Source organism: Centruroides vittatus, unplaced genomic scaffold (genome assembly GCF_030686945.1).
Source record: "Centruroides vittatus isolate TY-2023 unplaced genomic scaffold, ASM3068694v2 contig_165, whole genome shotgun sequence".
Lineage (NCBI taxonomy): Eukaryota > Metazoa > Arthropoda > Arachnida > Scorpiones > Buthidae > Centruroides > Centruroides vittatus.
This window is the reverse complement of record NW_027121000.1, coordinates 700470-714111: the sequence shown is the minus strand read 5'-3', so window position 1 is coordinate 714111 and position 13642 is coordinate 700470. Positions and strand designations below refer to the sequence as shown.

The 13642-nt window shown below is 29.5% G+C and overlaps 1 protein-coding gene across 1 annotated transcript in view; it reads right to left on the bottom strand.

Moving 5' to 3' along the window:
- The window catches only part of LOC136968867 (neutral alpha-glucosidase AB-like), a 44734-nt gene that overhangs the window by 23029 nt on the left and 8063 nt on the right, over positions 1-13642 (bottom strand). The window contains exons 2-3 of the mRNA XM_067262917.1: positions 7767-7868; positions 766-1002 (exon numbers count right to left, since the gene is read on the bottom strand). Coding sequence (XP_067119018.1) covers positions 766-1002; positions 7767-7868 — 339 coding nt within the window. The remainder of the gene's footprint in view (positions 1-765; positions 1003-7766; positions 7869-13642) is intronic.

Below are 13642 nucleotides of genomic sequence, written 5' to 3'. Positions count from 1 at the left end.
CATGATAAATTGAGATCATCATTTATTCATTAGTTGATCCTGAGAGAAAATTCTCTAAGTAAGCAAACAAATGTAAAAAAAAAAAAGCAAAGAATTTTTCACATAGTGAGGAAATTTTTTCTTAAAATCTTATCATCATTTCATGTTCAAATTTGGCAACTATATTTTATTAATCAATTATACATAGGCTGTTTGGAAAACAACCTATGATCGGCTGGTATAAGCACATGGTTGACTGCAGCACCACAGGAGCATGGGCAGAAATAAGCTGTCATGTGTTGGCTTATGCAATCTCACACAATTGGTTACTGCATTTGGTGCATGGTCTGTAACGAGTGGAGAATGATGGTTGGTGTATTCGAAGTTCCTGTCAAATGTCAGATTCATGCTGTAATTTGCTTTTTGCAAGCTGAAGGACAAAGTGCAGCCAAAATCCATCAAATATGAGTGCCATGTACAGAGAAAAGTGTCAGAAATGGTAAATATAGCCTGGCAATTAATGCAACTGACTAATGTCTGAGATGTATTTACAATTTTCTAATATGCAACATTTATAATAAAAGTGTTCTTCAATATCTATGTTCTCATGTTGTGATATTGTAATGAAGTTTTTATTTTTCAGTACCATTCTGCAAACAGAAGTTGATTATTACTCCTTACAGACTTTAAGGTGTATTAATTTTTTTGCAACAGTGTGTACATGAATATATAAGTAAGACGGTAGTGGTGGTGGTGGTAGTAGTAATAAAAAACAACATTACTTACTTTGTTTCTGGAGGTTCTCCTATCAAAGCTTCTTTTGGTTCAAATCTGGGTCTCAGAGGTTTTAATTCATTTATTTTTATATGTAACATATTTGAAACTAATGCTGATAACTGAAATTTAAACTCCACACCATTTTTTCCATTCACAATATTTCCTTCTATTTTTGAAGCTGTTGTTTTTATTGTATTCATTTGTAAATAATAGGGAGATTGACCTGGTGTTAAATTACGATTTCTCCTGTAAAAAATATGCTTTAATCAATAAACTTAAATATTAACCTGCTTAAATAAGAAAACTCTTAAATCATTATGTCAACATATATTTGCAATATATGCAGCAATTTTAATACATAGCATATTATGTTTACAGCGTAAAATAATTATACTGTAAACTGAAACTAATGAAACTAAGAATTATCTTATTTAATTTTGAATATGATCAAAACAATGCTCTGTTTATAAAGTTAAAAATATTAATTTTTACGGAAATATTCTTACTGATATATCAATTTTCTATTTAAGGTATACAGTTGAACCTGTTGATCTCAAATCTCATGGGAACAAGGATAAAAATTTGAGATGGACAGGTTTTGAGATATAGAGATTTCTACACAGCAAACAGTAATAGATTTAATTGGAAGTACAGTATTTTATTAATACAACAGCAAGTAAAGTACACACCCGTATTAGGTATAAATAAAACATGTTTCACAAACTATTTCTGTTCAGATATGTCAATGGTTTCTGTGAGGTCAGCTGGGGATACAAAGTTTGGATTGTACTCGTTGTATCTCTCAATCAGCTGACTAATTGTTTTGATTAGCCTCTACGCCAAAGGATGGTGTAATCGAGTTTTTTATAAAAATGGGAGAATGACAATCTTGAAATCGTCTTCTCCATTTGTCAGGCTCCTGATACCAGATAGGGATGAGAGTTTGCGCCCTATCACGCGTAATTTAAAGATTGTTTCTAGGAAGGCTATTCAACAATAAATGCCTTAAAGAGTAAGAATGAGTGGAAATCAAATATAATATATATAAATATTATTTATTATATTATAACAATAAAATATATACACTAGTCTACAAGTATTATAAACATAAACAGGCAAGAGTATCATATCAAAAGGATCTAAAACTAACTTTTTCTTTACCTCTAACACAGATGCTACATGAGAGAGAGAGCTTACAAAATGTTCTAAATATTATGTTACCTTCACTTCAGGTTTGATCTTCTTAAGTATCGAAGGGTTGATAAGTATTCTGGAGAATGCGAACGGGAAAATCAATCTTCTATGTGCTCAATATACATTATGGTTTATGTCTTCTATATGGCGCCTTCAATATTATGGGAGGTTGCCCTTAGTTATAGCAATCTTCTTACGGAAATCAGTGCTTATGTGGCCAGTTTGGGTTTCACTGAACCTCAGACAAACCACGCCTATGGCAGGTTTGGACTCTAATGAACTGCTGCCCTGAATGGCAGGAAAATGCCCCTTTTTATAGGGATGGTTGGGTAACTGACTCAGCGTCATAGGACAGCGAGTTAAGTTTTAGAAGTTTTAGTCAGCCTAGAAAGGAAGTTTGTTTCTGACAAAGGGAGGAAATGACTAAAACACATCCTTTTTTTTTTATGAAAAAAAATCAAAGAAATAAAATATTTTGTTATAATATTTTATAATAATTAATCTCTTAAACCGCAGATCTCACATTTCTAATATCTAACTGTCTTCAACCAATAATATGCAAGCCAAACTTGTAGCCTTGGCTCACCAGTAGCCAAGTGAAACACTAGTCATTGGTCATGGGTTTGCATCTGGCCAATGGGTTGGCCACGTGGAGTTTTCCACATTTTCTTTATGTTTGCAACGCAACATCTAAACAGAGGCCAGTTTCCCATAGAAAATCCTCCTGGTAGGCACCCCCCTTGGCAGATTGCCAATGTGTTGCATTGTCATAAACAAATAAACCAAACCAAGCTCACAGTCAATCAGAAAAAACAGTGCTGATTGCAACTATGTATTTTATTGCAAGAGATGTTTGTCAACTACAATTTATACTATCAAAATGTAGTTAGTTGTCAAGCTTTAAAATTGTAATTGACACTTCAGTCCATAATTTAAAATATAGAGGTTTTGGGGAAAAATTATTTGAGATAAATATGGAAAATATATTAAATTTAGACTGAATATTCAAGAAAAAATACAGAGGTTTTCGAAATAAACATGTTTGAGATACAGGTTCAACTGTATATTGAAAATACAAATGAAATTTTTAATAATTATAATTAAATTAAATAAATAATTTTTAATAATTTGGTTTTTAGTAATTATTAAGTTTAGTAAGAGATGGCGCCTAATGCCAAGCTCTAGTGCCAAATTGTCTTATTAATTATTTATTTATTATAGCCGACTCTAGCCCGATAATTCGGCTTTGGTGGATGTATAGCTTTGTAACGGGTTAGTTATTTATTTAAATAATTTATTGTTTTTTTTAATATATAGTTTTAATGCATTTTATTTTAAGTTTTGCAATTTGTTTGGGAAGTTGCAATGGTGTTACTAGTGACATTGCTCTTTAATTTTTAAGGACTCATAAAAATAATACAGAATATAGGTTTTGTACAGTTAACATATAATGATTAGGCAAATTTGCCATAAAAAAACAATGTACAGTAGAGCATCGATTATCCAAATGAACTGGGGACTGGAGTTGTTCGGATAACTTATTTTTCAGATAACAGATAAGCATGAAAAAATACATTATTAATAAAGTATATTAGTATATCCCATGTAATTAGTATATCCCTATAATAGTATATTAATATATCCCATGTTAAAATTTTTCTCCGTTACATGTTGCTTTGCATTGAATTTTCGTTGATGTTAAGCCTAATGAAAATTTTTATACTAATAATAATCACCATGGCTATTGTCTCGTTAAAAATTATTTCTTTATTTTGTACATACAAAATAAATATATTGACAAATATAAAAACAAAAAAAATTATACTTTAGAAGTTAACTGATATTTCAGTTGATCAATGTTCAGATAATCAATGCTCTACTGTATTTCATCTAAATTCAAAAATTCATATAGATGTTGGAAGAAAAATTCAGAAACCTATCAAATATAAATTCTGATGTTTTTAAACTACCAAAGTATGACATGTGGTTACTTTCAGGATTCTGATTGTTTTGATGACAGAAGATCATACAAAGTTAGAATAACCATCAAAATAGAGCAAGTAAAGCATTCATTATATTGCTTATTCCAATGATTATCAAAGTTTATAATTGTAAACAAAAAAAATTACACTCATTGAAAAAGTTACACACCAAGAAAGGGGTTTTTGAATCAAATGAAACTTATTAGTTCAAACATAATAATGGTAATAAATGATTATAATATCATAGCAAATGGACAATTTAGAGGAAAATTTAGTACCTCACAGAACCTGTTCTTTCCTAGATGCATATAGCAATAGTCAGTGTGGAGACATACAGACACTATTTGCTATCCCGTATATGTTGCAAATCTGTCACAAGATGCTCTGGAGCAATTGCTCCAGATCCCTCAAACTTGTAAATAATTAAAGCTGGTGTTACATCTATTCCCAGAAATGTTCACTAGTGGCAAATCTGGAAGCCAGACAGGCCAAGCAAGTATGGCATCTGACAGACATTCCTATAAAACTCAAGCTGCATGTGGCCAAGCATCATCTTACTGGAAAATAGCAACTTGTGACTTTGCAACAAAAAATAAAATACAAGGGTGCTGAATTTTTTGAATAGACCATTGTGCCATTAATGCCAATATGAGATGGGAGCCATCTCCCTAGATCAGCACATCGGTAGTGATGGCAGTGTACTGTTCAACAGTAAAGGTAGATAGAATTGAAGTACTCATCCACACACTAACATAATAATCATCTGTTCTCAAACAGAACAGGATTTGGAAAGTTCTGACTCTGTTGGTTTTTAAATTTCTCTTTATAACAGGATTTATTGCTAAAGACAATATACTGCTAATCTATAGCAGTCCTTGCTTCTCTACCACAGCACCACTACAAACTAAACTGATGATGCTGAGGTACTAATGATAGATATGTAGTAATTGCCATGAATGCAAATTTGTCAATGATAATGCATCTATTTTAAATAGGAGACAGTGTTCTGTAGCAAGGCTCAAGATGGGCTGTTGCATCTGCTTGTCATGATCAGACAATCATCTCTCCTGATGGTCTGTCTGTGGTGTCTGAAGTCTGTGTCCTGACATAGCATAGAGATGTTAACCTGACAGTAGAGATGTTGAGACAAATCTCTACAGTCAAGTCATAACAAGTCCAGATAACAAGCAATTCAGAGAAATGGCCATTCTGCTTCCCTCAGCCTGATGATTTGTCAACTCTGTCAGCTCTGTGTACTATTTTTGATTATATTGTACAGACATGCCTGGCCTTCAAAAACTCCAAACAAGAGATACATTAAAAATTTTGAACAGAATGAGAACCTTTGCAACCCTTTTTATAGGATAGCAATTTTGAGGCATTCTGAAGGAGATTGTTCTGGATGATTTTAAAAAATTGCCAACGAATTTGCTGATTTTTAATTTTTTTTTCAGCACTTCAAATTATTTACCGCCATGAGTTTGACCTACTAATTAATGCAGGTTCTGGAAGCTTTATCTGTTTGGAAACTGGAAATCAAGAGGTTACTCTTGCTTTCCAGTCTCATGTTAAGCTGTCACTTAGAAATAGGAATCATTTCTGAATAATTTTTTAATGAAAAATTCCAAAAACATTTAATCACAATATTAAAACACTATTTTACATTTTCTGTCATGTCAAAATTTTTATGCTTTAGTCACTCCAAAAAATTCTCCAAACTTTCTGTCAGTCAATAAAAAATCCCCAATCTGTAAAATCCAACACTGGGTGGCATTGCATGAAAACTGTCTTTGGTTCTCAATATCACTTCTTGCTTTCCTGTTTGAATTTGCCACATGATGTTATGACATTGCTAGGTGTGTGGTGCATGGGACCTCCCATCACACAGGAGCTCAACATTCTGCTGTTTTTCCTGAAGTGTGTTTTGTGATTCAATTTTACACTGAATGTTGGTTAAGCAGACTAGGTTTTTTTTAATCACCAGTATCATATTTTTATTGCCAATTTAATGAAAATATTGCCAAGTGGTGATTTTGGCCCTATGCAGCATGACCCAGGAATCAAACCATGACTGTAAATATTATATACTTTTCTGAGAATTGTATGCTAAGTTTTGCAGTAGATCTAATCAGACAATTCTATTTGAACTTTTTATTGGCCAACAAATACACAGTATTTTTAATACTTTTTTTTTTATTTTGTAAGACATACCTCATATAAAATATTTGTCAATTTTACTTCTTGATAGCTAAAAGCATATAAAAAAAATTGGAATGCATTTTAAATAAGGATATAATTGAATATTTTCATTTAATCACACTATACAAAAACCTAAAAATCTATAAACTTTTGCAAAAACTTGTACGTTCCTGCAGTAACAGAAAAAAAAAGACATTTTGAGTTGCATTTCACTGTTAAGTTGTATTTGTTAATTGCATTTCACTTCATCATTTACATATTGGCACTTCCTGTTGAAAAAAATTTTCTGCGGCCACACTTGACAAATTCTTGCTTTGAATTAACACCTGTTGTTGAAATGTCTCTCAGTTAAATTTCTTCCAAAATATCACTTACTTTCAGAAACTCTTCATCACAACCTTAAATTCATTGTGGACATAGGATTTATCAGTTATTTCTGATGACTTCCTAGCTAGTAGATACTGTTTTTATTTTTTTTCTATTACCACTGCCATGATGTTTATGGGTGCTAACTTCTCTGTGTTGAATTCTGGAATCATGACCAGAATAGTTCTAACTTCTAAAAAGAAATTTTAATTTAACCTTTAACATTTATTTGCTTATCTTTTACAATAAACTTTTGAAATTTTCTGTGTTTCTCTTATATTATCATTCCTATCAAGACTTGTTGCAGCACAGGGAAGCAATATTATTCCTCTCCATCTCTTGCCTGTAAAGCTGGTCTAATGAACTGCCTGTGAAGTAAACTAAGTTTGGCTCTGCTTTGAAATGTGTCTCTACACTTAGATTAATTGGAAAAACTGTAACTTTCCATTCAATGGGACCTGCTGAATCCTCTGTGAAAAGATCTATTTCTTTTTCAGCTGAACAGAATGGAGACCTTCAGCCCAAGATGATGTCTTATCATCAGCCAACCATATGATAAGGTTGTTGCAAATGTTTATCAAGAAAATTATAGAAATTATTCTAAAAAAATATTACAATACACATCTCCAAATTTAGAAGATTATTATTTATTATATTTTATATAAATATTAATAATAAAAAGAACATTAATTCTATAATTTCAGTAAATATGACAGTCTTAATTACTTTCTTCTGCCCACCTTGCATGAGGTAAAACAAAGGGAGTAAAGTGAATGTAGCTTGGTCTGAGGGAGGTTGAATTGTCACTAAGTTTTTACAAATGTCACAAATAGTCCATATTGGAACAACTGGGCCAAGTTTATGGGAGTGAGTGAGTGAAGCAAACTATGTAACCATTGAATCAAAATATTTTTCTGTGGGATGTTCACAATAAACACGCTGTTCAATCAATTTAAAAAAAAATAATGTTTTTAATTTGTTCTGGAATTTGAAGGCTGTTCTATGTTAGATTTTAATGGAGAAAATTTGAATGGAAAGTTACAGTTTTTCCAATTAATCTAAGTGTAGAGACACATTTCAAAGCAGAGCCAAACTTAGTTTACTTCACAGAATCCTCACTTTGAATCAGACAGATGAAAGTATAGTCTACATTACTGAAATTTTTTTTATGACTAGTCTATGAGAACAAGTGAGTGAAGTGAGGTGGGAGTTGGACCACCATAGGTGGCCAGGAGGCAAAACTATCTGATATTATATAATTTTACTTACCTACAAAATCCACTTTGATCACATGTTTTGAAGTTACTACGATCAACAGAAGTTACCAAGGATAGAAAAGTAATAATCAAAATAAGAAATGGCACAGTGGTGCTGTAAAAGAAAAAAAATTATAATGTAGAAAATTATATGAAATTTTTCTAATTTTTAAAACATGAAATTATGTTATTAAAAAGTTAGTTTTAATTCTGATTAATTACATTATTTAACTAGAAAATTAATATAACATTAAAAAATAAATACAGATTTTTACTTTATATTCTTTAGCTTAATGGGTTGCGGGTTCGATTGCGGGTACGAAGGGGTTAAACTAAATAAGTAAAGATAAGTTAGAGTATTCCAGCATAATTAAAATGATCACTGTCGTGGTAATATGGAAACACTTTAAGGGAAACAGAGGGGTTGAATTGCCGGAAATTTTAATTTGCCATCACTGATAATCTGTTAAACACTTTGCTTTCTATGTCTGATTTGTTTTTGTTCTTGCTTTGCCCAAATTTGGAAGGGTGTCTCCTAAATTTGGGTAGTTGCCCTCTGCTTACAAGTCAGGGGACTTGTAAGCAGAGGACTTGTTAAGTAACTGTGATCATGAGCTTACAAGTCAGGGGACTTGTAAGCTCATGATCACAGTTACTTAAAAAAATTTTACTTTAAAATATATTTCAAAAATTCTAGAATCTCATGAATATCTGAAACATACATCTCTTTTTCAAAATAACTAAATAACACTTTGCAGAGATATAAATTATTATTTATTGATACTGTTACAACAGTAAACACATTTTATATAAATAAAGTCATACATAAAAATATCTATTATATGAAATACTTTTAATGTACTGTACCTGTGTATGTCAATAATTAATATCACTATTAATGCTTATAATATATTATTATTATTATCTGCATCCAGAAAATAAAAATAGATTAATTTAACAAAAAAAATATCATGGTTCATTTTTGCAGGTGATGATAATACAAAATTTATCAATTTTTTAAAGTTTATTACTCAAATTTTTATAAATTAAATATATATATTTTTGTTTTTTCCATAGATATTTATGGAATAGTTATCACGTCTTTTAAATATTACAAAATTTTGTTAAAATAAATAAATTTATATTTTAAAAAGTTAAATATTTTGTAATCTGAATGTGTATAATTACCATCGTGTTCAACTTCAAAAACATAAATTAACCTTTTAGGGCATTAATTATATATTACTAAGTGAAATGAAATTTAGTCCACATTCAAGAGTTTATGACCATCAATTATAATAAATATTTACACATAAAAATGTGAATGCTTAAATAATATCTTAGGAGAAAATTACCACAAAACACCTACTGAGATTATCTTTTACATACTCATTCAACAAACCAAAGTTTATTGCAAATAAACTAAGCACTTGTTAATTAGTTCTTAAAAAGGGGAAGAAGAAATTACTCATCTGAAAACTAGCAGATGAATAAATTTTCATTATAAAATAGACTGACCATAATTTCTTGATACCAAAATGAGACAGAAGAGCCATGGCTGATAATATACACACTATTATTTTTGAAAATGTAATAACAAAACAGTAATATTTTTATTACATGATATAATTTATATATTTACTAGTTAGGTTGATGTAGAAGTTTTCTTAGAGTAAAATCATACATATTTTTCATATGAATTATTATGTTTACATTGTTTTAAGTTCTGGACGCTTGTAATTTTATCATAAAACTTATCACGTGGTAAGTCGCTGTTCTGGTTTATAATCAGCATTGCTTTCATGGCTTCAATATTTAATTCTGACTTCTCTTTTGACCACAAGAAATTTATGAGTGAAAATATTCTTTCTACAGAAGTTGTGGTTCCTGATAAACAAAGGACTAATTTTATCATATTTTTAAAACCTTGGAATACAAAATCTTTTTCATGCATTTCATTAAATATTTTTACTCATTTGTCAATTTTATCAAGCATTTAGTTATTATTGTCTTTATTAGCACTCATTGATCAAATTCTTGAATTTCATCTGTTTCTGTTTGAATAATATGTCCCTTAACTTCATTGAAATTATTCTGTAAGCTATATTTCATGCCATTTCTTCCTTAGTAGTGCCCATTCAAATTTATGACGCTTAAATATGAGAATAAACATTTCTAACAAGTCACAAATTAAAAAGTAAAACCATTAAAAGCAGTTGGCAGAAAATATTTGAATTTCAAAATTGATTATTAGTCTTTTCAATTTTGACCGAATCCTTTCAACTATGTTTTGGATCTGTCTTATAGAATAAGTTAAATTTGTTCTACGAGATACACTCTTCCTTTTAGAAGAACATTTGTTAAGGAAATGTTTGATGTATATGCTGCAACAGACCATTAGCCTGCAGATATATTTAAAAAAATTAATGTTGACTATTTCATTTTATAGCTCAATGAATTCCATAGTTAAGTATTATTAATAATTTTAATTATAACAACTGTCAATGCTCACATAACATCATTGTTTGTTCAAAACTATACATCTACTCAACAGCAAAGATTTCAGTATCTAAAAAGGTAACAAACAGAAAGTATGTTCAAAACGCATGGAAGAAAAGACTTTCTAATTTCTAGTTTTACATTTTACTTTTCACCAAAAGCCGAATACTAATTTTGTTACTTTGTATCATGTATTTTGGTTCATGTATTCTTAGTGTTATACACCCATAGGAGAGGTGCACTTATTCTAATATAAAAAAGAGAGAGAAACCACTAAATGACCTTTCACCCATGATAAAAAATGTGTAGAGCGTGATTCTGCTAGCGTTTTTATCCTATCATGTCACACGAGATGGTATTAGTACAACGAGAGTTCCTAATAGAAAGCACCAAATTGAAGCCAAATTCAAAACTCCACCACTCGAGATTAAAAAATAAAAATAAGGATAGTATGTAAGACGAGATCTATTACCCCCTACCCCTGAGTAAGAAATCGTAAGAAATCCTTGATCCCCACCCACCCCAAAATATCTTATGTAATTTATGGACGACCACTTACATTCCCATGCAAAAATTATTTTATATTGTATCGATTTTTTCTCTTGCAACGATTTTTAATTGCATATTTGATTTTTTCGCAGAACATTTGAAGTGGCTTCACAAAGCACCTGTGTTCCATGGACCACAGCATTAGAACAATGTATATGGAATGTGTAAGGTAAAGTGCATATTCACAAATTCAAAAAAACAAGAACAAACATTCTCTAAGATCAAGTGAATAATACAAAGTTTTAAAGCTTAAGAACAAAAAAATTAGTCACAAAAAATATAACAAACTATTCTCTACCAAGAACCAAACCAAAACCTAACACACTGTGTTCCCCTTCTCTTACACCACCTTATACAATGACAAAATATGACTTCTAAAAGCTGAACATGTTTCAATACTTAATTGTAACAACTAGAGCACTTTTTCAGCAAATAATTAGTTATCTGAGGCAAGACAGACTTATAAATTATGTTGAAAATGTTTGACAGATCACAAATTCTTTGCTGAAAAAGTGCTCTGATTGTTACAGTTAAGTGTTCTTACAATGAACTGCATATATTGGAAATATTCTGAGTATCATGAAAATCAATACGCTTGTCTATTCACACAACCTGTATATTTCTAGCATCATCAAAGTTTTTTTTAAACTCCAACGAGCAATCAAATCTATATAATCAAATGCATTACTACAATTACATTCACACTTAAACTGAATATATTCTTAAACAGTTTCAAGTAATATTGATTATTTCCAAGGAAAACTTGTAACAAAAAATTGGCTCAATTTAAAGAAACGAAAATGAAGTTTTTTTTAAATTAAATATGTCAAATAGCTTCTGAAGCATTATTTTTTTCAGTTAGATATTAGATGAGATCCAGCTAGGTGTTTTGTATAATTGAAATAAATAAATAAATATACACACACACACACAAACACATATTGATTCCAAAGTCCAATATTAAAAAAAAAAAAAAAACATTTTCTACATATTTAAGACCAAGCTTGTGTTGTCAACAACAACAACAGATTCCAACTAATAATGGCAATTGGTCTATTGTATTTGTTCAATGTCAAAATATTCATATTCCCCACTATATTTTCCTGTAAGAGCAGGTATAATTTATATTTTATGTATTCTTGTTTTGTACATTTCCTTACTCTATACAATGCTTATTTACAATATGAATTTGAAACAAAAATATTAATTCTTTAGCATTAAATAATAAGGAACAATTATTATAATTAGAAAGTTGAAATCCCTTGTATTTACTAAACATATTCAATAAATGCAAAATATATTTCCAGATGCTCTTATTATTTTCTGCATTTCTATAGCTTTTTCTAAACAAATCATAAATCCATTACCTTTCTTCAATGTCCATTATCAAGCTTTTGCCTAACTTGTACGATATTACAGGCAACTATGCTAACTGGTCAATATTTTACAACAAACAATCAAATGTTGAATCTTGGCCAGCATTCAAGTGACAAGCAACTAAGACAAAAATGCAAAGATAACAATTTGTACAAATGCTTTACAAAGACAATAAAAGCACAGAGATTTGCCATCGTTACTAGCAGTGTGAATACAGCTTAAATTGTGCTAATTTTTCTCTAGTAAGATTTTTGTTTTAAAAATAAACAAGATTACTTATAAAATATTTGACAACATTTTATATATTAATTTGATTCTATTAAAGTATTATTAGTTGTACAGTTATTAATCAAAAATATAAACAGATACATAAATTTAAAATTTAAATTAAATTTTAATAAAGTCCATGAGATAGAGAGAGAAAGGAAAAGAGATGTGTACAATCAGTTACATTATTATAATATTTATTTCAATTTTCAAATTCATGCTTTAATAAAATAATTATAATTAAAATGAACTTTGCAATATAATTTTAAGAAAATGAAAGAAAATATCTAAATATGCCAATTGCAAAGTTCATTGCAATATAAATCAATGAATCATTTAGTAACAAATGTGGCAATATCTCACGAATATTTTATTTTTTAACAGTAATTCAACAAAATATCTATTTTATTCATATACATTACAATGCTTTTAACTACTATCAAAACCAGTCATGTTTTCTTTTTGCCACATATATAGAAAAATTATTAAGTCTCAAAATCTTTCCCTCATCTAAGTTTATTTTTGGTTTTTTTAATTTCTTTTATATTTAAAATTAAAACTTTTTATGTCAACTGTTTGCATTCAATCTATTAATTGTAGTTAATCAATAATAGCAAACGGTCATATTTTCTCACTGTTGTCATATAGAATTCTATTTACTTCTTTTAATTGTAAATATCCAACCAAAAGACCACAATGTATGCAACTCTGCTACTCTGTTTTTCTCTCTCTGATTTTTATATTTTATTATGAATTTGTATTAAAAGAATTATATAAATAGATCATTTTTAGTAACATATATAAAAAGCAACACTATTTTCTCAATTGTTAATAGTCTATTTGAACACAAAAACAAAAACCATCTTTCTAGCTATCACACCTCATTTTCAGAAAAGTATAAATTCGTGTAACAGTTTCATTGATTGCTGTTTACTATATCTCTGAATGCTGTCAAAATTTATACATCTCTTAATAAATACTTTTACTTTTTCAGCTGTTACAGTAACAAAGAGAAAGTATCGTAATCATTCAAATTTTTTATGAAAGTTAATTATTTAAATTTTATGAGAAATTTTATTTTAAAATAATTCGCTATTAATTTAAGGAAGTGCAAATTTCTTTACTAATTTAGTGTCTTGCATTATTCAATGCCAATAGTAAAGGAAAATAAGCATAAAAGTAAGTAATAATTCTACA